Source organism: Oncorhynchus tshawytscha, linkage group LG22, assembly GCF_018296145.1.
Source record: "Oncorhynchus tshawytscha isolate Ot180627B linkage group LG22, Otsh_v2.0, whole genome shotgun sequence".
Classification (NCBI taxonomy): Eukaryota; Metazoa; Chordata; class Actinopteri; order Salmoniformes; family Salmonidae; genus Oncorhynchus; species Oncorhynchus tshawytscha.
The window spans coordinates 18,847,158-18,874,385 of NC_056450.1; the positions used below are offsets into that span (position 1 = coordinate 18,847,158).

The 27,228-nt window shown below is 49.7% G+C and overlaps 1 protein-coding gene across 2 annotated transcripts in view; it reads left to right on the top strand.

The window, feature by feature from the left end:
• Window positions 1-27,228, top strand: part of LOC112221539 (plexin-A1-like) — a 340,982-nt gene that overhangs the window by 141,203 nt on the left and 172,551 nt on the right. For both annotated transcript variants that reach the window (XM_042303888.1, XM_042303889.1), the window contains exon 4: window positions 18,418-18,549. In XM_042303888.1, coding sequence (XP_042159822.1) covers window positions 18,418-18,549 — 132 coding nt within the window. The remainder of the gene's footprint in view (window positions 1-18,417; window positions 18,550-27,228) is intronic.

Genomic DNA, 27,228 nt, shown 5'->3' on the forward strand with positions numbered 1-27,228 from the left:
TGTTTGTGAACAGAGCCCCAGGACCAGCTTGCTTAGGGGACTCTTCTCCAGGTTCATCTCTCTGTAGGTGATGGCTTTGTTATGGAAGGTGTGACGTAGAAGTCCGTCACTGGCCGCGGGCAGCATTTGGTTCTTTAACGCACACACATATTCATCACTCCTCCCTGCGCCATTATACCATAAGTTAACAATGTGGGTCGACACACAATTTAACTTCTGTCTTGGTGCATGCATTTCACACTTGTCAATGTTCATATTTGAGAGATACAATAATTATTATACTTATCAATGTTGTGGATGAGCGCATTGTTTGTTTGTTCTGTTCCTCTCTCTCCATCTCTGTAGCTTCTGGGTATGCTGGAAAAGGACCCGAGCTAAGGGAATTGGGTTGGCTTTATAGTGCCTGTCCCAAATGGCTCATTAATGCATATGGGCATATTGAAAGATATTGTCAGTAATGATGTAATGTTGTAAATGTTATGTTGTGATATTGTTTAAAACCGTGTTGCAATGTATATCCTTTAGTATGTTTAGTTCATGGAAAATGTAGGTTTGTATTGTTAATTGATTAATTAATTAGGGTTAATTGTTCTGAGGGGAGGGGCAAGCCCTACAAAAGGAGCCTCTCTCCAGTCTCTAAGGGGGATTTTTTTGGATTGAGCTGTGGATGGGGCAGCATTGTTGTTAAGCTGTCCCATAAGGTAGACGTTGATGGCAGTACTGTTATTTTCTGTTCCGGAATCACTTGTAAATAAACACCTTTGCACAGAAGAACTTTTGCGGTTCCGCCATCTTTTTATTTTTATAGAGGTTAGGTTATCCAGTTTAGCCATCTGGCCTACTCTACGTGACAGAAGGTTTGGGTATCGCTTCCTTTTAGGTGGTTGTAGAATTTAACGGCTCTTTTCTGGATTTTGATAATTAGTGGGTATCGGCCTAATTCTGCTCGGCAATGGGTTCTATGACTGGTTCAAGTATTTTTAGTCAGATCCTAATTGGTATGTTGAAATGTATGTTCCTTTTGATGGCATAGAATGCTCTTCTTGCCTTGTCTCTCATATCGTTCACCGCTTTGTGGAAGTTACCTGTGGTGCTGATGTTTAGGCCGAGGTATGTATAGTTTTTTGTGTGCTCTAGGGCAACAGTGTCTAGATGGAATTTGTATTTGTGGTCCTGGTGACTGGACCTTTTTTGGAACACCATTATTTTGGTCTTACTGAGATTTACTGTCAGGGCCCAGGTCTGATAGAATCTGTGCAGAAGATCTAGGTGCTGCTGTAGGCCCTCCTTGGTTGGTGACAGAAGCACCAGATCATCAGCAAACAGCAGACATTTGACTTCGGATTCTAGAAGGGTGAGGTCGGGTGCTGCAGACTTTTCAAGTGCCCGCGCCAATTCGTTGATATATATGTTGAAGAGGGTGGGGCTTAAGCTGCATCCCTGTCTCACCCCACGACCCTGTGTGAAGAAATTTTGTGTTTTTAACCGCACACTTGTTGTTTGTGTACATGGATTTTATAATGTCATATGTTTAACCCCCAACACCACTTTCCATCAGTTTGTGTAGCAGACCCTCATGCCAAATTGAGTCGAAGGCTTTTTTGAAATCAACAAAGCATGAGAAGACTTTGCCTTTGTTTTGGTTTGTTTGGTTGTCAATTAGGGTGTGCAGGGTGAATACATGTCTGTTGTACGGTAATTTGGTAAAAAGGCAATTTGACATTTGCTCAGTACATTGTTTTCATAGAGGAAATGTACGAGTCTGCTGTTAATGATAATGCAGAGGATTTTCCCAAGGCATATTCCACGGTAGTTATTGGGGTCAAATTTGTCTCCACTTTTGTGGATTGGGGTGATCAGTCCTTGGTTCGCTCCCCTCTACCTTCATACCTCATCCTCATTTGAAGAGCTCTGTCTTCTCCTCTCTGAATTTCCCGTTCCCATATCCTCAACTGTGTATGAGAGGTATAAAGAATAATATCCCACCCCACATTGTCTTTAAAAGACTTAAACAGTCCTAACGTGGATGAGAAGAGGGGTAGGTTATCTCCAGTGAGCTGCAGGCTGAGAACTCAGGTCTGTGTGAGGAGAGCTCTTCCCAGAGGCAGCAGCAGCCCAACTGTGATTGTGATGCTGTCTGTCTGTCTCTCTGTGAGGCTCACTGCTCTGTCCTCCTCCCTGTAGCCAGGCACCATGGAACACTGCACTGAGCAGTGGAGGCAGGCTGCGGATATTAGGATTAACGGTTGACCATTGATGTTGTGAATGGTAATTCAATGTTGTGTTATGTAGTGAACATTGCGGCACACACATGCAGATACGCCTTGGGCACACACACACACACACACACACACACAGGGTTGAATAGCAAGAACCGGGTTACCGAGATTAACCGCCAAAACCCTTTTCCTTTTCCCGGTATTAATAACCGTGAGAAACTGGTCAGTTAGAATGCAATTTCTATGAACAGCATGATGTGAATTTGAACTGTTACATTCCATGGGAATCTTCTCTCTGCTATGATGAATCAACGCTCAGGGTGGGGACAGACAACCCATCTCAGTATGGAGCGCAGTTCACCATGCATGTATCATCTCAAAATGGCAACCTTTTTTCTTGTGACAGGTAGGCCTGCATTTGCTGCAGAATAGCCTATGCTACACTAATGTAAAGACGGTCTAATTTACACATCTCCATCTGGCTTTCAGGGGTCACCTTTTTTTATTGTTAAGATCATTTTTTAAATTGCAGCTGCAGAATTTTGAAACAGCCTTTCACTCAAATGTTGTTGCTTTAACTCTATGCGCACGAGAGCACTCTCTCACAGTCTTTTGCTTGAATTTGCATCCAAAATAGATAGTCAAGATATATATACACATTTGAAGTCGGTAGTTTACATACACTTAGGTTGGAGTCATTAAAACTCATTTTTCAACCACTCCACAAATTTCTTGTTAACAAACTATAGTTTTGGCAAGTCAGTTAGGACATCTACTTTGTGCATGACACACTGTGCATGACACACTGTGCATGACACATTGGAGTGGCCATCACAAAGTCCTGACCGCAATGCCATAGAAAATTTGTGGGCAGAACTGAAAAGCGTGTGCGAGCAAGGAGGCCTACAAACCTGACTCAGTTACACCAGCTCTGTCAGGAGGAATGGGCCAAAATTCACCCAACTTATTGTGGGAAGCTTGTGGAAGGCTACCCGAAATGTTTGACCCAAGTTAAACAATTTCAAGGCAATGCTACCAAATACTAATTGAGTGTATGTAAACTTCTGACCCACTGGGAATGTGATGAAAGAATTAAAAGCTGAAATAAATCATTCTCTACTACAATGCTGACATTTCACATTCTTAAAATAAAATGGTGATCCTAACTGACCTAAGACAGGGAATGTTTACCAGGATTAAATGTCAGGAATTGTGAAAAACTGAGTTTAAATGTATTTGGCTAAGCTGTACGTAAACTTCCAAGGATGTCAGAATGATGAGATAAGGACAACAAAACGTATTTCATTTAACTGTTGAAAGGAGGAAGGAATGAAGCAACAATAGAGAGAGAAAGAGGAGGTAGGCTAATAACATCAGGGGAAATATTGTGAAAGGTATATATGTGTCAGCCTAATAATTATGTGAAGAGGCTCTATTATATTTCAAAATGAAAATCAAATTGCTAGCCTATAATTGTAACTTTGTGAGCCACGTGTATATGGCATGAAACATGTTCTCTCCCAGCTTCATGGTTTAAAGGAGGTGTGTAATTTTAATGTAGGTCTCATGAAATGTCTTTAATGTAGGTCTCATAAAATGTCTTTAATGTAGGTCTCATTAAATGTCTTTAATGTAGGTCTCATAAAATGTCTTTAATGTAGGTCTCATTAAATGTCTTTAATGTAGGTCTCATAAAATGTCTTTAATGTAGGGCTCATTAAATGTCTTTAATGTAGGTCTCATTAAATGTCTTTAATGTAGGTCTCATAAAATGTCTTTAATATAGGGCTCATTAAATGTCTTTAATGTAGGTCTCATTAAATGTCTTTAATGTAGTGCTCATTAAATGTCTTTAATGTAGGTCTCATTAAATGTCTTTAATGTAGGTCTCATTAAATGTCTTTAATGTAGGTCTCATAAAATGTCTTTAATGTAGGGCTCATTAAATGTCTAATGTAGGTCTCATTAAATGTCTTTAATGTAGGTCTCATTAAATGTCTTTAATGTAGGTCTCATTAAATGTCTTTAATATAGGGCTCATTAAATGTCTTTAATGTAGGGCTCATTAAATGTCTTTAATGTAGGTCTCATAAAATGTCTTTAATGTAGGTCTCATTAAATGTCTTTAATGTAGGTCTCATAAAATGTCTTTAATGTAGGGCTCATTAAATGTCTAATGTAGGTCTCATTAAATGTCTTTAATGTAGGTCTCATTAAATGTCTTTAATGTAGGTCTCATTAAATGTCTTTAATATAGGGCTCATTAAATGTCTTTAATGTAGGGCTCATTAAATGTCTTTAATGTAGGGCTCATTAAATGTCTTTAATGTAGGTCTCATAAAATGTCTTTAATGTAGGTCTCATAAAATGTCTTTAATATAGGGCTCATTAAATGTCTTTAATGTAGGGCTCATTAAATGTCTTTAATGTAGGGCTCATTAAATGTCTTTAATGTAGGGCTCATTAAATGTCTTTAATGTAGGGCTCATTAAATGTCTTTAATGTAGGCCTCATCAGGCTCAGGTAGCATCAGGCTCAGGTAGCATCAGGCTAGAGTTTTCATGCTGATCAAAGCTCTAATCAAATCCAGACATATTTATGTGTTTTATAATGCTTTAGTTATGACACGTCTGGTTTTGTTTTGAAATACCGGGTTACCTAGGAGAAAAGGGATTTATTCTCTGGGTGGAACATTTGTAAATGACGGAGAAGATATTCAAACCTAACACACACAAACACACACACAGACACACACACACACACATACACACACACACAGACACACACACTGGTACATGCAATTGTACAGTACTCACACTTGAACCTGCTAATTGATATCCCCTCCCTCACAAACACGCTCTCTCTCTCACTCTCATACTGTACATAGTTGTAGAGGATGTTACCACTTCAGCAGAGAGAGAGGCCCATTAGCAGCCTGACTCATAGAGCAGTCTAAACAACAGTCTCCAGCTGGCTGCTCCCTGCAGCTGGCTCCAGCTCTAAGTGATACAGCTCTGTCTCCTCTCACACACCAAACCACTGCTCTGTCTCCTCTCACACACCAAACTACAGTTCTGCCTCCTCTCACACACTAAACCACTGCTCTGTCTCCTCTCACACACCAAACCACTGCTCTGTCTCCTCTCACACACCAAACCACTGCTCTGTCTCCTCTCACACACCAAACCACAGCTCTGCCTCCTCTCACACACCAAACCACTGCTCTGCCTCCTCTCACACACCAAACTACAGCTCTGTCTCCTCTCACACACCAAACTACAGCTCTGCCTCCTCTCACACACCAAACTACAGCTCTGTCTCCTCTCACACACCAAACCACTGCTCTGTCTCCTCTCACACACCAAACCACTGCTCTGTCTCCTCTCACACACCAAACTACAGCTCTGTCTCCTCTCACACACCAAACTACAGCTCTGCCTCCTCTCACACACCAAACTACAGCTCTGTCTCCTCTCACACACCAAACTACAGCTCTGTCTCCTCTCACACACCAAACCACAGCTCTGTCTCCTCTCACACACCAAACTACAGCTCTGCCTCCTCTCACACACCAAACTACAGCTCTGTCTCCTCTCACACACCAAACTACAGCTCTGTCTCCTCTCACACACCAAACTACAGTTCTGCCTCCTCTCACACACTAAACCACTGCTCTGTCTCCTCTCACACACCAAACCACTGCTCTGTCTCCTCTCACACACCAAACCACTGCTCTGTCTCCTCTCACACACCAAACCACAGCTCTGCCTCCTCTCACACACCAAACCACTGCTCTGCCTCCTCTCACACACCAAACTACAGCTCTGTCTCCTCTCACACACCAAACTACAGCTCTGCCTCCTCTCACACACCAAACTACAGCTCTGTCTCCTCTCACACACCAAACCACTGCTCTGTCTCCTCTCACACACCAAACCACTGCTCTGTCTCCTCTCAAACAAACTACAGCTCTGTCTCCTCTCACACACCAAACTACAGCTCTGCCTCCTCTCACACACCAAACTACAGCTCTGTCTCCTCTCACACACCAAACTACAGCTCTGTCTCCTCTCACACACCAAACCACAGCTCTGTCTCCTCTCACACACCAAACTACAGCTCTGTCTCCTCTCACACACCAAACTACAGCTCTGTCTCCTCTCACACACCAAACCACTGCTCTGTCTCCTCTCACACACCAAACTATAGCTCTGTCTCCTCTCACACACCAAACCACTGCTCTGTCTCCTCTCACACACCAAACTACAGCTCTGCCTCCTCTCACACACCAAACTACAGCTCTGCCTCCTCTCACACACCAAACCACTGCTCTGTCTCCTCTCACACACCAAACACGCTCTCCACACCACAGCCATGCTGTACAGGACACTCCACACCACAGCCATGCTGTACAGGACACACCAAACCACAGCCATGCTGTACAGGACACACCAAACCACAGCCATGCTGTACAGGACACTCCACACCACAGCCATGCTGTACAGGACACTCCACACCACAGCCATGCTGTACAGGACACTCCACACCACAGCCATGCTGTACAGGACACTCCACACCACAGCCATGCTGTACAGGACACTCCACACCACAGCCATGCTGTACAGGACACTCCAAACCACAGCCATGCTGCTCAATAGACCTGTGGTCAGATTGATGGTCAGTTTGATGTGGCTTGGTCGTTGACGGGGAAGTTTTATCTGATTTACAAAATATTTTTCTCTTGAAGCTCATGGATTAGAAATATCCAATCAGCATGTACAGTACACAGCGGTGCCACCTACCTACAGTAGCTAGCTGTGTTGACTCAGGGGCCCCATTGCTGTCCTCTCCACCCCTTCTCGCCTCTTACCTTAGAGTCTCCTTGTAGTTATTTTCCCTCCCCCAGGCTCTTCTCTCCCTCTCTCCCCCATCTACATGTGAGTCTCCTGTTAGCTCCACATGGCACCTCTCTGTAGAGAGTGTTTTTAGAAACACCTCTGCTCTGGGGCTACAAAACAACACAACACACGGCCTGCTTGTTATTCTCTACAGCAGTTAGCTAGTTGTTTTTATCCTCTAGTCAGACAGACACAGCTCTCTCTCTCTCTCTTTCTCTCTCTCCAGGTTCATTTCCTTTCCTTCTATTCCGGTGTCATCCCTGCTTTCCTCACTGGGGCTTCTCAGCCATGGCTTTCTGCTCTCCAGTGTTGTTTACACAGTGTCTTGATGACAGTATACAGTTTATCCATTAAAGCTGACATCATTACCTTGTTGGGTACTCTTGATGAGGCAGGGGGAATGGGGCTATTTCAGGAGGACTGTGGTTTTAAGGGTGGTGTTTACTAGATGGTCTGCTTGTCCAGGAACACTTCAGTACCTCATAGTTTGCGTCTTATTGAAAAAGAAGATGTATAATGGACGTCCAAAGACAGATTGCTGTACAAAGGCTGATTACATCCTATTTCAGAGGAACAGATTGTTCTCTGTGTTGCCTCGCTAGCGTTCAGAGAGCTGGGTAGAACCACGATATGCTCTGTCTTGCAGGGCTGACCTATATTCTCTATTGAAGGCATCCAAGGCTAGTGTGTGAGGGTGGGGGGGGGATAAAGGTCTGACATTTATCTCCATAAAAAACGGATACAGTGTGTCTCTTCTAGTTATCTTTGTATGACCCATATCTTAAATGATAAATGTACTGTATGCATTGGCAGATGTACTATATATAAAACATCTTTATCTTGTGTCATTTCCCCCCTTGTATATTCTGGGTTCCATTAGTCTATTGTTCCTCCTGTTCCACTAAGAGACTGTTCTGTAGTGGCTCCTTGGTTCCACAGCACTGTTCTTGACAAATGGAGATGGCTTGGAAGTAGTTTCTCTGCTCACTGCAGGGCAAACCTTGCATTCTTTTCCCCTGGTTTAAACCGTACAGTGTGTTTCGCTTGACTGCCAGTGCGCGTCGGGTATGTCAAAGAAAGTAGAGAGGCAAGTTTAGGAAGGGGGAAATATAAATGGAATTCTTTGTAATGCTCTGAGGATCCGGTCGGCAGTGTAGACCCAGAGCCAAATCAGATATTGCAGGAGGAAGGGGGAGGCGGAATGCAGCGAGAGCAGATCACATTGAAAAGGCCCCTGCCCTCATCTAGGAGCTGTCATAATGAAATGCTTATGACCGGGGTTGTAAAAACAAGAGCTAGGCCGGAGTCTGGAGACCACTACACCAGAGGCCCTATGATTAGTCCCCCCTCACCGACTACTTATTTCCTCAAGCTCTGGGCCTACCTGGTTTCCCCTTCACACCCGTCTAGACCAATGAGAGTGTTCCTACCATAACCAGGCCTTGTCACCCTTGGCACAGCAATGCCCTCTGGGACAAAAGGCTCTGGTGAGGTGTTATAGCCCTGCTGTATGTATGCTAGTTCTGGGGTTTTGTCTTCTGTGCCTGTGCTCTAGATCCACATGAAAAAGAACACTTCCACATAGTTCCATCTGTCTGTGAGTGAATTACGTGGACTTTATGAGGTGGAAAACATATCAGTGGTATGACGGGACGAATGGAGAGATGTGTTGGGGTACTCAGAGAGGGCAGAGGTCAGGAGATGCTGATGAGCTGGAGGATGGGATCGCTGGGTAAAGGGTGTCTGGTCTCAGCTGTCGCCGGGGTCTTTTTAATCAGAGAGCTGGCTCCTCTCTCCTCTGTCGGGCTGCTTCCTCATCAACGCCTCTTCTCTTTCTTCACCTGCTCTCTATTATCCTGTCCACTACAGGAAATCCCTTCTTAATGACGATACAACTCAACCTGATGTTGTATCAACACAATACACCACCGCAGCTCATTTAGGCCTGATAATTGTACATTCAGCAGCAACAGTATTCGGGTACCCTTCTTTGCTAGCACATAACCTACTTCTGGTTCTTCTAGCGTTGCTGTCAGGCTATGTCGAGGCCTCAAACAATTAATCATCCTCTGAATCGCATTGTCACAAAACTGTGTCACCACACACACGTTCCAGAGCGTCTGTTGCCTGCCATGCCGCGGTCCTGCTGCGTCCCCCTTAGGGGACGGGCGCCTGGCACCGGCGGGCAGACATGGGCAGTGTTGAGGACTGACTGGTTGCGGTGGTTCTTGCCCCCTCCATCTCATTAATTAGCCAGTGATTGTGTTCAATCAGATGCAGATCTCCACTTCAATGGGCCCCATATCAAAGGCAGGAGTCTAGTGGGTAGCTGCTGCATTATGCACAGGGAGACCTAGTTATGTCAAGAGCGCCAGCGAGCAGAGCCATGGTTGTAGTGGCAGCGTGGGGAGATGGCAGCGGGGAAACTCTGAAAGATTAAAGAGGGTTTAGGCTGAGACATGCCAGCCAGTCCCCTGAGGACTAGGCTTCATGCACTTTTCCCGCTCCACTACAACAGATGCAGCCCTGATGAGGGGGGACTTCAAACGCAGAGAGAGGGAGGGAGGGGTGGGTGGATTCATGCCTTTCTCTTTCTCTCATACAGAGACAGGAACCTTTCTTATTGTTAATGACAGACCCCAGCGGAGGCGTGCGTCAGGGGAGGTTGTCCTGTGACATGTTACCGTACAGCTACAGTGTTCTGTCTGTCTGTCTGTCTGTCTGTCTGTCTGTCTGTCTGTCTGTCTGTCTGTCTGTCTGTCTGTCTGTCTGTCTGTCTTACCGTAAAGCTACAGTGTTCTGTCTGTCTGTCTATCTGTCTGTCTTACCGTAGAGCTACAGTGTTCTGTCTGTCTGCCTGCCTGCCTGCCTGCCTGCCTGCCTGCCCGTCTGTCTGTCTGTCCGTCGTCCGTAGAGCTCCAGTGTCTGTCTGTCTGTCTGTCTGTCTGTCTGTCTGTCTGTCTGTCTGTCTGTCTTACCGTAGAGCTACAGTGTTCTGTCTGTCTGTCTGCCTGCCTGTTCTGTCTGTCTGTCTGTCTTACCGTAAAGCTACAGTGTTCTGTCTGTCTGTCTATCTGTCTGTCTTACCGTAGAGCTACAGTGTTCTGTCTGTCTGCCTGCCTGCCTGCCTGCCTGCCTGCCTGCCCGTCTGTCCGTCCGTCTGTCTGTCTGTCTGTCTGTCTTACCGTAGAGCTACAGTGTTCTGTCTGTCTGCCTGCCTGTCTGCCTGCCTGCCTGCCTGCCTGTCTGTCTGTCTGTCTGTCTGTCTGTCTGTCTGTCTGTCTGTCTGTCTGTCTGTCTGTCTGTCTGTCTTACCGTAAAGCTACAGTGTTCTGTCTGTCTGTCTATCTGTCTGTCTTACCGTAGAGCTACAGTGTTCTGTCTGTCTGTCTGTCTTACCGTAGAGCTACAGTGTTCTGCCTGCCTGCCTGCCTGCCTGCCTCTGTCTGTCTGTCTGTCTGTCTGTCTGTCTGTCTGTCTGTCTGTCTGTCTGTCTGTCTGTCTGTCTGTCTGCCTGCCTGCCTGCCTGCCTGCCTGCCTGCCTGCCTGCCTGCCTGCCTGCCTGCCTGCCTGCCTGCCTGCCTGCCTGGCTGTGCCCTGGGGCCTCGGTGTAACCAGTGGTGCAGTCAGTGAAAGATGGTTCATTTCACTGAGTAAACTGTCACGCTGATGTGGCTGATACTGGGTGTTTGTGTGCTTGTGTGTGCGTGTGTCGGTGCGTAGTGGTGGAACAGAGGAGGAGATGCAGACTGTGCAGTCAGCAGGTGTGTGTGATACTCTGGACGTCCTCCAGAAAGGAAGGGTCACAAGCAGACTGAGACAGACAGTAGCACCAGGTGTCATCATTCTACACCATGTCTAACAGTGGGCTTGATCACTTTAATAACCATATATAATGTTTGATGGTTTTGGCTCATTGAATTTAACAGTTGTCTTAATAGTTTGACAAACATTGAGTGGGCTTCGGGGGCGTTGAGCGGGGATTTTTAAGCGAGCTTTGTTGATGCTTTGCGAGGTATATTTAAATGATCACATTGATACCGTGTTTTTGTCTGTACGTGCAAAGATGAAAATAGTCAGAACAGGGGGCTAAAGTGACATAATATCAACTATTACACTTGAGGCCAGGCTCGGTATGGATCCTCATCATCACCCCAGCCCAGAGGCAGGAAGCGCAGGAGGGCAGCCCATAGTACAGTGCTGGGGGCATAATGAAATTGGTTCCAGTCTCATCTGGGAAGTGCCCCTGTTTGATTTCATTAGCCAAATGTCTCACTGTGTCCACTCCAAGCCAGAGTAAATAGATTTCCAACAACCGGGATTTGAAGGGTCACTGGCTACTGCTGTAGTGTCTGGCATTGACACAGGACAGGCAGGGAGGGGGGACATAGAGAGGGAGGGAGACTGCAGGGAGGGAGGGAGGGAGGGAGGCAGGGAGGCAGGGAGGCAGGGAGGCGACAGGGATGGATCTCATGACAAAGCACCTGTCATTCACTTGTCTTAATCTCTGCAGGTATTTCCTGCCTGGTGTTGTGTTGCATGGCGACCACACCGCTGGCTTCCTGTATTCTGTACTGTCAGAATACCCCCTTCCTCCGCTCCGCTCACAGAGTCTAATCTAATAGAAGATGCCAGCAGTGGAATGAACCTGCCCTTTGACTCTGGATAAAGATCCAATGTGGAGAAGGGACACTTGACTACTGCTTTGTTATAGCGTGTGCATGGTTGGATCCCTCCCTCTCCCACACTCCTCTAATATGGATATGTCACGAGCTGATCTGGAGTTGCATTAGACAGGACCTTTGTCTGAGGCTGTGGTGGTGTTTGGTTGGCTTGTGAGCAGCCAAGGTGGACCTGCTGGTGAACTCACCCTGACCTTAATCCTGACTCATGTGGAGACCAGCAGCAGCCCCATAGTTTACAGCACACAATACAGTCAGCACAGCAGGGGGGAGAGGACTTCATTCATGCTCCTCTCTGTTTTCATTTTATTATCTAATCCCTCACTTCCCCTCCACCTCCAATCAGCTACAGTTCACAGAGAGAGGAGGAAGAGGAGGAGGACAGGGAGGAGTAGCCTGGCCCTAACCCTCCCTCCCTCTCTCCATCCCGCCCGCCCGCCAGCCCTCCCTCCCTCCCACTCTCCTTCCCTGCCTCCTACTCTCCTTCCCTCCCTCCCACTCTCCTTCCCTCCCGCCTGCCAGCCGGCACTCCCTCCCTCCCTCCCTCTCTCTCCCGCCCTCCCACTCTCCCTCCCTCCCACCCTCCCTCCCAACCTCCCTCCCACTCTCCTGATCCTCCCTCTCTCCCTCCCTCCCACTCTCCTTCCCTGCCTCCTACTCTCCTTCCCTCCCTCCCTCCCTCTCCTCCCTCCCCCTCCCTCTCTCCCTCCCACCCTCCCTCCCACCTCCCTCCCTCCCACCCTCCCCGTCCCTCCCTCTCCCACTCTCCCTCTCTCCCACTCTCCCTCCCACTCTCCCTCTCTCCCTCTCTCCCACTCTCCCTCCCACTCCAATAAAACAGATTGAGGAGGGTTGTACCTTAGTAAAACCTGCCATGTATTACACAACTGTACTTCCAGTAGATGTGAGGGCCCAGCAGTGCAGACTGTTCCATGTTGACTTAATCCTGTATAATCTGTTGTTCTCTGCTCTCTGTTAATTGTTTGTATTTGTATTTATTTCACTAGGCGAGTCAGTAAAGCCCTGGTTCTTTGTGTGTGTGTGTGTGTGTATTTGGTTTTACACACATACTATCAGAAGTAAGTGTGTGTGTTTCACCTCCAGGTGAAAAGGATGTCAGGTTGATCAGTGTGTTGAAGTGGAACGGTGGAGGTAGATGGTTGTAGCAGTAGAGAAGTGTAATGCTGTGACCTGTCCTTGTGATTGAGCACCAGTAACATGGTATCTACTGTGAGTGGTATGTACTGTATGACAACAGCAATAAGTGTGGCTGCCGCGTTTAAAGCCTCCAGCCCGGGGGGATTGAATTAGTTTTTGTCTTGCTCACCGCCCCCCCCCACCCCCCACTCCATATCTCTTGACACCTTTATGAGATGAGACCGACTTGAATGCAGTGAATTTATCCACTCTCCCTCTCGCAAAACTCCTGGCTCGTGTTCAAGAGGCTATTGTTTGAGTAATCTGTGGAGCGCTCCCCTCTCTCAGCACGGCCCTGGCTGTGTGTGTGTGTGTGTGTGTGTGTGTGTGTGTGTGTGTGTGTGTGTGTGTGTGTGTGTGTGTGTGTGTGTGTGTGTGTGTGTGTGTGTGTGTGTGCGTGTGTGTGTGTTTGTGCCTGTGTGTGTGTGTGTGTGTGTGTGTTTGTGTGTGTTTGTGCGTGTGTGTGTGTTTGTGCGTGTGTGTGCGTGTGCCTGTGTGTGTGTGTTTGTGCCTGTGTGTGTGTGTTTGTGCGTGTGTGTGCATGCCTGTGTGTGTGTTTGTGCGTGTGTGTGTGTGTGCCTAGGAGACCTGCACTCAGACCTCTTACAGGATACTGAACTGCGAGGTACGTGTATCTTTGCGTTACAGTTGTATAGTAAATGTATGGAGGCAGGCCAGTTATTCCCATCATTGCAAATGCATTATACTCAATTATGGCTTGGGCTAATTGTTAACCATAGGGGTCCCTCTTAAGTAAAAGTAGAGGGGGAGGGCGAGATGTTCTATATTCCTTCTGCGAAATTCCTTATGCTGTGGACGTAGAATATTCTAGCGACAGGGAGAGAGGTTAGACTAGGGTAATGCAGAGAGAGTACAGTATGAATCAGGGGAGAGGAAAGAGGTGCCTTCAGCTTCCTGTTTGTTCCCTCTGCCGTAACCTTGCCTGCTGATTCCCATTCATTAAAGTTATAGGACACAGCATCAGTCCCCCCTCCGTCCCGCCCCTTCCCCTCCCTCTTCCTCTCCTGAAGTGAATGTTCTGATCACATTTTGGCAGCCTCCCTGGAAGTGAGAGTGAGAGAATAGAGAGGGAGAAGAGAGAGAGGAAGAGAATAGTAAAAAGAGAGAGAGAGATGAGAGAAGGAGAGAGAGAGGATGCAGTGTCCTTGGTATTATCAGCTCTGGCTCACTGGCTCTGTAATGAGACGTGTCCTGTAGGGAGAATCTTGATGGGAGGGAATAAGCCTCATGACCACGAATCCCAGGCCTGCTAGCCACTTCAACATCCCCCTCTCCCTTCCTGCTCCAGAACATTCTACTGGATGACCCTTGACTGTGGAGCTGCTCTGGAGAATACAGCACTATAGCAGGTGTTGGGGAGACTGGAATTAAAGACCATAAAGTTGCCTGCTGGTCTGGCTCTGTGTCCTCCTGAACCATTTCACCAAAATCACGTCAATGTGCTGTGTTCCAAGCTACAGGGCAGGGCACTTCCTAAAAGTAGGAGCAGCCTGACTGGGGTCAGAGGGCCTTTGGAGGTGAGGCGTGTGCTCTCTCACCCTCCCTTCATCTCCTTTCCCTCATCTCCTTTCCCCTCCTCTCCTCATCTCCTTTCCCCTCCTCTCCTCATCTCCTTTCCCCTCCTCTCCTCATCTCCTTTCCCCTCCTCTCCTCTCCTCATCTCCTTTCCCCTCCCTCATCTCCTCCCCTCATCTCCTTTCCTCTCCTCATCTCATTTCCCCTTTTCCTCTCCTTCCCTCATCTCCTCAACTCATCTCCTTTCCCCTCATCCCCTCATCTCCTCCCCTCATCTCTTTTCCTCTCCTCCCCTCATCCCTTTTCCTCTCCTTCCCTCATCTCCTTCCCTCCTCCTCCCCTCATCTCCTTTCCTCTCCTCCCCTCATCTCCTTTCCCCTCCTCCCCTCATCTCCTTTCCCCTCCTCCCCTCATCTCCTTTCCCCTCCTCCCATCATCTCCTTTCCCCTCCTCCCCTCATCTCCTTTCCCCTCCTCTCCTCATCTCCTTTCCCCTCCTCCCTCATCTCCTTTCCCCTCCTCCCCTCATCTCTCCTTCATCTCCTTTCCCCTCCTCCCCTCATCTCCTTTCCCCTCCTCCCCTCATCTCCTTTCCCCTCCCCTCCTCATCTCCTTTCCCCTCTCTCATCTCCTTTCCCCTCCTCCCCTCATCTCCTTTCCCCTCCTCCCCTCATCTCCTTTCCCCTCCTCCCCTCATCTCCTTTCCCCTCCTCCCCTCATCTCCTTTCCCCTCCTCCCCTCATCTCTTTTCCCCTCTCCTTCCCTCATCTCTTTTCCTCTCCTTCCTATCTCCTTTCCCCTCCTCCCCTCATCTCCTTTCCACTCCTCCCCTCATCTTCTTTCCTATCCTCTTCTCTACTTTCCTCTCCTTTCTTCTCCATTACTCTCCTCTCTACTCATCCCCTCCCCTCCTCTCCTCTCTACTCATCCTCTCCTCTCCTCTCCCTCCTCCCCTCCACCCCTCTCCTCTGTACTCATCCTCTCCACCCCTCCCCTCCCCTACCCTCATCTCCACCCCTCCCCTCCCCTCCTCTCCACCCCTCCTCTCCTCTTCACCTCTTCTCTCCTCTCCACCCCTTCTCTCCACCCCACCCCTCGTCTCCACCCCTCCTCTCCAGCCCTCTCTGAAAGAGGTGGTAGTATTGTGGTATGGTCATGCCCAGTCAGGTAATATCCTCCCCAGTGCCCAGGCAGAGAGGGAGAGAGCTAGAGACAAGGCGGGCTATTAATCAGACTGACCTGGCACGCGGCCTGGGTACATCATTAGAGCCTGAAATACGAGGGGACGGGGAGGTCACGCTCCCTGAACCTCACATCAATATACCCACTAAGGTAGAGGGGAGGGGGGGCAGCTGTTGTTATTATCCAAGGACCATTTGTTTTAGTGAGTTAGCCCCCCCCACGTAGCTCCGCTGCAGTACGTTAGCTAAATGCAGCAGGGTCTACTCAGGGTCTAGCAGTCTGTGGTTATGTTATCAGGCAGGCAGAACTCCAGTGGGACAGAACACACTGTGGAGATCAGGCTGACTTCTGCACTGTAAGGACAAACACAGCAGCACATTCAGCCAGTAATCGCTGCTGCTCGCCCCTGGCAACCAGTCAAAGGCCAACACAACTCTGATTGATTATTATTATACTAAGACGTTCTACTGTACAGGGAGGCATTTCTGGAGGCAGAATAGCTGAATATGTATTAGACCCTTGTTGTGATCTTTTGAGTACTTGCTGAGTACCTGGTTTGATGCAGATCATTCTTATTAGGTATTCTGTTGGAAATGATCATCCCTGCATGCATCAGCCATTACAGTGTTCACATCATTCCTTTGTAATTACACCGTAACATGAGGAAGAGGAATTTCAACTTTCAGCTGTGTAGAAATGGAACAGTTGGTCAGTGACGATAGAGGAGTGTGTGTGTGTGTGTGTGTGTACGAGAGAGAGTCAGAGTGATAGAGGAGAGAGTGTGTGTGTGTGTGTGTGTGTGTGTGTGTGTGTGTGTGTGTGTGTGTGTGTGTGTGTGTGTGTGTGTGTGTGTGTGTGTGTGTGTGTGTGTGTGTGTGTGTGTGTGTGTGTGTGTGTGTGTGTGTGTGTGTGTGTGTGTGTGTGTGTGTGAACGAGAGAGAGTCAGAGTGATAGAGAGAGTGTGTGAGAGAGAGAGTCAGTGATAGAGAGAGAGTGTGTGTGAGAGAGAGCGAGAGAGAGTCAGAGTGATAGAGAGAGAGTGTGTGTGTGAGAGAGAGAACGAGAGAGAGTCAGAGTGATAGAGAGAGTGTGTGTGTGTGAGAGAGAGAACGAGAGGGAGTCAGAGTGAGAGAGAGAGAGTGTGTGTGTGTGTGTGTGTGTGTGTGTGTGTGTGTGTGTGTGTGTGTGTGTGTGTGTGTGTGTGTGTGTGAGAGAACGAGAGAGAGTGATAGAGAGTGTGTGTGTGTGTGTGTGTGTGTGTGTGTGTGTGTGTGTGTGTGTGTGTGTGTGTGTGTGTGTGTGTGTGTGTGTGTGTGTGTGTGTGTGTGTGAGAGAGAGAGAATGAGAGAGAGTCAGAGTGATAGAGAGAGAGTGTGTGTGAGAGAGAGAGTGTGTGAGAGAGAGAGTGTGTGTGAGAGAGAACGAGAGAGAGTCAGAGTGATAGAGAGAGAGAGTGTGTGTCAGAGAGGGAGAACAAGAGAGAGTCAGAGTGATAGAGAGAGAGTGTGTGTGTGAGAGAGAGAGAGAGTCAGAGTGATAGAGAGAGAGTGTGTGAGAGAGAGAGAACGAGAGAGAGTCAGAGTGATAGAGAGAGTGTGTGTGAGAGAATGAGAGAGAGTCAGAGTGATAGAGAGAGTGTGTGAGAGAGAGAGAGAACGAGAGAGAGTCAGAGTGATAGAGAGAGAGAGAGTGTGTGTGAGAGAGAGAGAACGAGAGAGTCATAGTGATAGAGAGAGAGTGTGTGTGAGAGAGAGAACAAGAGAGAGTCAGAGTGATAGAGAGAGTGTGTGTGAGAGAGAGAGAACGAGAGAGAGTCAGAGTGATAGAGAGAGAGTGTGTGAGAGAGAGAGAACAAGAGAGAGTCAGAGTGATACAAGAGAGAGTGTGTGTGAGAGAGAGAGAACGAGAGAGAGTCAGAGTGATAGAGAGAGAGTGTGTGTGAGAGAGAGAGAACGAGAGAGAGTCAGAGTGATAGAGAGAGAGTGTGTGTGAGAGAGAGAGAACGAGAGAGAGTCAGAGTGATAGAGAGAGAGTGTGTGTGAGAGAGAGAGAACGAGAGAGAGTCAGAGTGATGAGAGAGAGTGTGTGTGAGAGAGAGAGAACGAGAGAGAGTCAGAGTGATAGAGAGAGAGTGTGTGTGAGTGTTGTTTATTTTGGGCACCCTCTACCCTCACACACGTTCCTCCCCAGTCAGCACCCTCTACACACACGTTCCTCCCCAGTCAGCACCCTCTACCACACACGTTCCTCCCCCTGTCAGCACCCTCTACCCTCACACACGTTCCTCCCCAGCACCTCTACCCTGCCCCAGTGCAGCAGCGGCATTGTGTAAAGTTGTGTAGTGATTGATGGTTGTGGAGCAGAAATAGACAGTCAGATTTACAGCGGCCGTTGGTTTCCTTTATGTTGTGGTTGGGATGCGCCACAGAGCTCTATCATTCTGTCACTGACATTACACACAATCCACTTTTATTTGGCCGTGTAAAGTCTCACATTACAGACACGACCTGCCCTATTTCACTTCTGACCTGTCGGAACCTTCCTGAGAACATACCAGAGTCTGGGCTGTGTTGCACTGTACTGGTGACTGTGTCCTGTCCTCTGACTGTAATGCTGATTGCGATTGTGTGTTATCCTGCCTGTGAGTGTACTGTGAGTATACTGTGAGTGTGATGACGTCTCTGTCCTGTCCTGTGTGTTGCAGATCCTGGTGAATTCTATCAACCATCCTGCCATGCTGTATGAGAATGGGGTGGTGAGCGAGGGGAGTCCCATCCACAGAGATCTGCTCTTCAGCCCAGACTACCAGCACATCTATGCCCTCACAGACAAACAGGTAAAAGCTTCACACACTTCACACAATAGTTTTTAAACAATCATACACTCTCACGGCACCAAACCCTCCTATTTATGCACTACCCAAACCTAATGGTTGTGTGTGTTTCCTCTGTGTTTTTCTGCCACTCCAGCACTCTATGTGATTGGTTGTGTTTGATTTCCAGTATACTGAGCTCCACCCCACTGTCAGCACCCTCTACCTACACACACGTTCCTCCCCCTGTCAGCACCCTCTACCCTCAGACACGTTCCTCCCCCTGTCAGCACCCTCTACCCTCAGACACGTTCCTCCCTCTGTCAGCACCCTCTACCCTCAGACACGTTCCTCACCCTGTCAGCACCCTCTACCCTCACACACGTTCCTCCCCTGTCAGCACCCTCTACCCTCACACACGTTCCTCCCCCTGTCAGCACCCTCTACCCTCACACACGTTCCTCCCCAGTCAGCACCCTCTACCTACACACACGTTCCTCCCCAGTCAGCACCCTCTACCCACACACGTTCCTCCCCCTGTCAGCACCCTCTACCACACGTTCCTCCCCTGTCACACTACCCTCACACCGTTCCTCCCCAGTCAGCACCCTCTACCCTCACACACGTTCCTCCCCAGTCAGCACCCTCTACCCTCACACACGTTCCCCTCCCCAGTCAGCACCCTCTACCCTCACACACGTTCCTCCCCAGTCAGCACCCTCTACCCTCACACACGTTCCTCCCCAGTCAGCACCCTCTACCCTCACACACGTTCCTCCCCAGTCAGCACCCTCTACCCTCACACGTTCCTCCCCAGTCAGCGTTCCTCCCCAGTCAGCACCCTCTACCTCACACACACGTTCCTCCTCCCCTGTCAGCACCCTCCCCTCAGCACCCTCTACCACACACACGTTCCTCCCCTGTCAGCACCCTCTACCTACACACACGTTCCTCCCCTGTCAGCACCCTCTTCCTCCCCAGTCAGCACCCTCTACCCTCACACACGTTCCTCCCCAGTCAGCACCCTCTACCTCAGCACACACACGTTCCTCCCCAGTCAGCACCCTCTAGCACCCTCTACCTACACACACGTTCCTCCCCTGTCAGCACCCTCTACCCACACACGTTCCTCCCCAGTCAGCACCCTCTACCCTCACACACGTTCCTCCCCAGTCAGTCTCCTACACACACGTTCCTCCCCAGTCAGCACCCTCTACCCTCACACACGTTCCTCCCCTGTCAGCACCCTCTACCCTCACACACGTTCCTCCCCCTGTCAGCACCCTCTACCCTACACACACGTTCCTCCCCTGTCAGCACCCTCTACCCACACACACGTTCCTCCCCTGTCAGCACCCTCTACCCCCACGTTCCTCCCCAGTCAGCACCCTCTCCTCCTCACCCTGTCAGCACCCTCTACCCACACACCGTTCCTCCCCAGTCAGCACCCTCTACCTACACACACGTTCCTCCCCAGTCAGCACCCTCAGCGTTCCTCCCCTCAGCACCCTCTACCTACACACACGTTCCTCCCCAGTCAGCACCCTCTACCCTACGTTCCTCCCCAGTCACCCTCCCCAGTCAGCACCCTCTACCCACACACACGTTCCTCCCCAGTCAGCACCCTCTACCCACACACACGTTCCTCCCCTGTCAGCACCCGTTCCTCCCCCTGTCAGCACCCTCTACACACGTTCCTCCCCAGTCAGCACCCTCTACCCACACACACGTTCCTCCCCAGTCAGCACCCTCTACCCCACACGTTCCTCCCCACAGCACGTTCCTCCCCCCTGTCAGCACCCTCTACCCACACACACGTTCCTCCCCAGTCAGCACCCTCTACCCACACACACGTTCCTCCCCAGTCAGCACCCTCTACCTACACACACGTTCCTCCCCAGTCAGCACCCTCTACCCTACACACACGTTCCTCCCCCAGTCAGCACCCTCTACCTCACACACACGTTCCTCCCCAGTCAGCACCCTCTACCCTACCACACACGTTCCTCCCCTGTCAGCACCCTCTACCTACACACACACAGTTCCGTTCCTCCCCAGTCAGCACCCTCTACCTACACACACGTTCCTCCCCTGTCAGCACCCTCTACCACACGTTCCTCCCCACACACCGTTCCTCCCCCTGTCAGCACCCTCTACCACACGTTCCTCACACACCCTCTTCCGTTCCCCCCTGTCAGCACCCTCTACCCACACACACGTTCCTCCCCTGTCAGCACCCTCTACCTACACACACGTTCCTCCCCAGTCAGCACCCTCTACCTACACACACGTTCCTCCCCTGTCAGCACCCTCTACCTACACACACGTTCCTCCCCAGTCAGCACCCTCTACCTACACACACGTTCCTCCCCAGTCAGCACCCTCTACCTACACACACGTTCCTCCCCCCCCTGTCAGCACCCTCTACCCTCACACACGTTCCTCCCCTCAGCACCCTCTACCCCCCAGTTCCTCCCAGTCAGCACCCTCTACCCTCACACACGTTCCTCCCCAGTCAGTCACCCTCTACCTACACACACGTTCCTCCCCAGTCAGCACCCTCTACCCTCACACGTTCCTCCCCAGTCAGCACCCTCTACCTACACACACGTGTCAGCACCCTCTACCTACCCCAGTCAGCACCCTCCCCAGTCAGCACCCTCCCTCACACACGTTCCTCCCCAGTCAGCACCCTCTACCTACACACACGTTCCTCCCCAGTCAGCACCCTCTACCCTCACACACGTTCCTCCCCAGTCAGCACCCTCTACCCTCACACACGTTCCTCCCCCAGTCAGCACCCTCTACCCTCTCACACATTCCTCCCCAGTCAGCACCCTCTACCCACACACACGGTCCTCCCCCAGTCAGCACCCTCTACCTACACACACGTTCCTCCCCCAGTCAGCACCCTCTACCTACACACACGTTCCTCCCCCAGTCAGCACCCTTCATCACAGGCAACAGAACAGGAGAAGGGGTCTCTCTGATCCCCCTTTGATGGAATAAATCCCCTTTTTTTAGCACTGCCAAAGCACCAACGGAAAGGGAATTCTCCCCTCTTCTTTTACTCCTCTACTCCAGTTATTTGTACCCTTCTCCTTTTCTCCCTGCTCTCTCTTTTCTTTCATGTGGTTTCTCCCCTAAGCTCAAATTGGAGGTCCTCGTCTCACGCATTAAAGAGGTTTCCTCCATCATTACTGGAAGACCCCCCCCCCCCTCTATCTCAGCCTCTCTCTCTATCAGAATGGTTAGCAGGGCGATGAGAGATAAGAAGGCCACCAGGCTTACTGCTAAGGATTCATCTCTGAGGTTTAAGTTGAAACGGCTTCTTTAAAATGCCCCCTCTCTCTCCTCTGGATTGCTATTTAACACCCCATGGCCTCCTTCCCCTCCCTTCCGTCCCACCCACCCCTCTCCTCAGTCCCACCCACCCTCTCCTCAGTCCCACCCACCCTCTCCTCAGTCCCACCCACCCTCTCCTCAGTCCCACCCACCCTCTCCTCAGTCCCACCCACCCTCTCCTCAGTCCCACCCACCCTCCCCTCAGTCCCACCCACCCTCTCCTCAGTCCCACCCACCCTCCCTTCAGCCTTTCAGTGTGTGTGTGTGTGTGTGCGTGTGCGTGTGTGTGTGTGTGTGTGTGTGTGTGTGTGTGTGTGTGTCTCACCAGATGTCAACCCAATTGAACACTTATTGGAGGCAGCGTTTTCCACTACCGTCAACAAAACACCAAATGATGGAATTTCTGGTGGAAGAATGGTGTAGCATCCCTCCAATAGAGTTCCAGACACTGGTACACTGGTTCCAGACACTATGCCAAGGTGCATTGAAGCTGTTCTAGTGGAAGAATGGTGTAGCATCCCTCCAATAGAGTTCCAGACACTGGTACACTGGTTCCAGACACTATGCCAAGGTGCATTGAAGCTGTTCTAGTGGAAGAATGGTGTAGCATCCCTCCAATAGAGTTCCAGACACTGGTACACTGGTTCCAGACACTAGGTGCATTGAAGCTGTTCTGGTGGAAGAATGGTGTAGCATGTCCAATAGAGTTCCAGACACTGGTACACTGGTTCCAGACAGATGCCAAGGTGCATTGAAGCTGTTCTGGTGGAAGAATGGTGTAGCATCCCTCCAATAGAGTTCCAGACACTGGTACACTGGTTCCAGACACTATGCCAAGGTGCATTGAAGCTGTTCTGGTGGAAGAATGGTGTAGCATCCCTCCAATAGAGTTCCAGACACTGGTACACTGGTTCCAGACACTATGCCAAGGTGCATTGAAGCTGTTCTGGTGGAAGAATGGTGTAGCATCCCTCCAATAGAGTTCCAGACACTGGTACACTGGTTCCAGACACTATGCCAAGGTGCATTGAAGCTGTTCTGGTGGAAGAATGGTGTAGCATCCCTCCAATAGAGTTCCAGACACTGGTACACTGGTTCCAGACACTATGCCAAGGTGCATTGAAGCTGTTCTGGTGGAAGAATGGTGTAGCATCCCTCCAATAGAGTTCCAGACACTGGTACACTGGTTCCAGACACTATGCCAAGGTGCATTGAAGCTGTTCTAGTGGAAGAATGGTGTAGCATCCCTCCAATAGAGTTCCAGACACTGGTACACTGGTTCCAGACACTATGCCAAGGTGCATTGAAGCTGTTCTGGTGTCTTGTGGCCCATCACCCTTAAAGGTCCAATGCAGACATTTTTATTTCAAAATCATATCATTTCTGGGTAACAATTGAGTACCTTACTGTGATTGTCAAAGAGAAACAAAAATAGCTTTTTAGGAAGGTGTAATTTCTCAAGCAATCGTTTTGACAGGATTATCTGGGAGTGGTCTGAGTGGGGTGGTAAAAACTGAAAATTAGCTGTTATTGGCAGAGAGGTTTGGAACTCTCTTTCTTATTGGTCTAGAACAGGGCTCTCCAACCATGTTCTAGGGCCCGTCCTGCAGGTTTTCTGTCCAACCCCAGTTGTAACTAACCTGGCTCTAATTATTAGAATCAGGTGCTGTAGATTAGGCTCGGAGTGAAAACCTACAGGGCGGTAGCTTTCCAGGAACAGATAGAGAGCCCTGGTCTAGAAAGGAATTTACCACATGGTGATGACACTGCACTTGCGTTGCATCTCTGCTGTGGGGATTAGGTCGTGTCTTTCCCTGGGTAGCAGCAGTAGTTATGCCCAGTGTGGTTTAGCAGGAGCCTGGGAGAGGGAGGGGACCTCTGAGCCTAGTAGCTCTGCTGGAGCAGAGGACCATCAGCATGCTGACTCCACTTAGTTGCTGTATATAGTCCCCCCTCTCCCATCCTTTCATACTGCAGCTAGCCCCTGCCCCAGAGGACCCCACCTTGTCCTCTACACCTCCCCCAACTCCCAGCAGTGTACATACTGTAGACTCACATTCCCTCACTACATCTGCTACAGTGGTGCTAGAAGAAATCTCATTGGTCGCTTTGGAGATTTTTTGGGGGGGGGTCATAATATTATGAATATGATTACCATTATGGGTGACTTCCATTGCAGCTGGTCCTATGATTTATTAACTCAAGGCTGTGTATTATAGATGAGCATGGATGGCCCACTGGTACGTTACCTATGTCATCCACATGTCCATGCATGTTAGGGTGATAAATGAGAGTAGGGATCTCTATACTCCTACTGTCCTCAGGCTGTTCCCTGGCCATGGTTCTACTGTCCTCAGGCTGTTCCCTGGCCATGGTTCTACTGTCCTCAGGCTGTTCCCTAGCCATGGCCTACTGTCCTCAGGCTGTTCCCTAGCCATGTCCTACTGTCCTCAGGCTGTTCCCTGGCCATGGCCTACTGTCCTCAGGCTGTTCCCTAGCCATGGCCTACTGTCCTCAGGCTGTTCCCTGGCCATGGCCTACTGTCCTCAGGCTGTTCCATGGCCATGGTCTACTGTCCTCAGGCTGTTCCCTGGCCATGGCCTACTGTCCTCAGGCTGTTCCATGGCCATGGTCTACTGTCCTCAGGCTGTTCCCTAGCCATGGCCTACTGTCCTCAGGCTGTTCCATGGCCATGGTCTACTGTCCTCAGGCTGTTCCCTGGCCATGGTTCTACTGTCCTCAGGCTGTTCCCTGGCCATGGTTCTACTGTCCTCAGGCTGTTCCCTAGCCATGGCCGACTGTCCTCAGGCTGTTCCCTAGCCATGGCCTACTGTCCTCAGGCTGTTCCCTGGCCATGGCCTACTGTCCTCAGGCTGTTCCCTAGCCATGGTCTACTGTCCTCAGGCTGTTCCCTAGCCATGGCCGACTGTCCTCAGGCTGTTCCCTAGCCATGGCCTACTGTCCTCAGGCTGTTCCCTGGCCATGGCCTACTGTCCTCAGGCTGTTCCCTAGCCATGGCCTACTGTCCCCAGGCTGTTCCCTGGCCATGGCCTACTGTCCTCAGGCTGTTCCCTGGCCATGGCCTACTGTCCTCAGGCTGTGCCCTGGCCATGGCCTACTGTCCTCAGGCTGTTCCCTGGTCTACTGTCCTCAGGCTGTTCCCTGGTCTACTGTCCTCAGGCTGTTCCCTGGCCATGGCCTACTGTCCTCAGGCTGTTCCCTGGCCATTGCCTACTGTCCTCTGGCTGTTCCATAGTCTACTGTCCTCAGGCTGTTCTCTGGCCATGGCCTACTGTCCTCAGGCTGTGCCCTGGCCATGGCCTACTGTCCTCAGGCTGTTCCCTGGCCATGGTCTACTGTCCTCAGGCTGTTCCCTGGTCTACTGTCCTCAGGCTGTTCCCTGGCCATGGCCTACTGTCCTCAGGCTGTTCCCTGGCCATTGCCTACTGTCCTCTGGCTGTTCCCTGGTCTACTGTCCTCAGGCTGTTCCTGGCCTACTGTCCTCAGGCTGTTCCATGGCTGTTCCCTGGCCATGGCATACTGTCCTCAGGCTGTTCCCTGGTCCACTGTCCTCAGGCTGTTCCCTGGTCTACTGTCCTCAGGGTGTTCCCTGGTCATGGTCTACTGTCCTCAGGCTGTTCCCTGGTCTACTGTCCTCAGGCTGTTCCCTGGCCATGGTCTACTGTCCTCAGGCTGTTCCCTGGTCATGGTCTACTGTCCTCAGGCTGTTCCCTGGCCATAGTCTACTGTCCTCAGGTTGTTCCCTGGTCTACTGTCCTCAGGCTGTTCCCTGGTCATGGCCTACTGTCCTCAGACTGTTCCCTGGCCATGGCCTACTGTCCTCAGGTTGTTCCCTGGTCATGGTCTACTGTCCTCAGACTGTTCACTGGTCATGGCCTCATTCCTGGGGTGAGATGAGCTCTCACCCATAGGGCCTAGTTCAACCATCTCGTTTTAGCTCAGCCTTGACAGTGGCAAAAAATAAAGACCAATATGAACTCTCACTGTCCCCCGTGACAGGCTGGTGTGTGTGTTGTCCTGTATCTGCTGTATATAGAAGCAGATCACATTTGACTGGTTTTAGCATCTGAACAGGCAGCAGTGACAGACAGACAGGGTTCTGAATGAGTCTGGGATTCAGAGCCAGCTCCAAACTGCTTTGCACACAGCTCCCTCTCACCCGCACCTGCACCTGCACACACACACACACACACACACACACACACACACACACACACACACACACACACACACACATGGGGAAAGGGAAAGAGTGATGAGTAGAGGTGGGGAAATTAATTGGTTTGAAGATATTTCTCTTTTTCTCCTACTCTCTCTATCTCCTCTTTTAAAGCCTCCACCTCCTCCTGTTGAAGGAGTCAATGGGCCTCATGCCTTTGGGGAGCTTCTCTCTTTTCTCTCCTCGCTTCCTCCCCCTCCTTTTCTTCTCTCACTCCCTCTCTCCCCCTCTCTCTCTCTCTCTAGGAGGAGAGCTGAGTGATGGCTATTCTCTCAGAAACAGCCGCCAGCTAAAGAGATGGATAGAATCTAAGCTGTGGAATGGAGTTTTACACCTAAGCTGTGTTCCAATACTCATATTAGCTACAATAACTGTACTATTTGTGACGTAAATTGAGTATGTAACATGCTTATTTGTCATAGTATGGATATAGTTAGTATGCCAAAAGTTCCCAAATTGGAAGTATACAAGCAGTGGACACTATTTTCGTGCTTTTAGGCCCCATAATGCAATTCTTCAGAAAATGGGAGTGTGGCTTCACATGATTTCAAGTTCCAGTTGTATTAGTGGTATGTACAGGATACACATGGTATATACCGTCCAATGAAATGATTACTGGCAGGTTCCTTCTCTACAATACAACCACAATAAGAAATAATACAAGATAAGAACAGGAACATAAAGTAAATGGCTCAGTAGAATAGAATAAACATTTTAGCATACTGTAAGTATAATAGAGGAGGGCACAATTTACAGTCCAATATTTACATATTTATCAGGGAAGGAGGGATTGGGGGCAAGTGTTTAAATTGTGCAGTATCTAGCAATCATAACAAGAGTCTGGTAGCATGACTGTGTGTGTGTATATATGTGTGTGTGTGTGTGTGTATATCTGTGTGTGTATATCTGTGTGTGTGTATATCTGTGTGTGTGTGTGTGGAGGAGTGTATATCTGTGTGTGTGTATGTGTATATCTGTGTGTGTATGTGTGTCTGTGTGTGTGTATGGAGGAGTGTATATCTGTGTGTGTGTGTGTGTGTGGAGTGTGTGTATAGTGTGTGTGTGTGTCTGTGTGTGTGTGTGTGTGTGTGTGTGTGTGTGTGTGTGTGTGTGTGTGG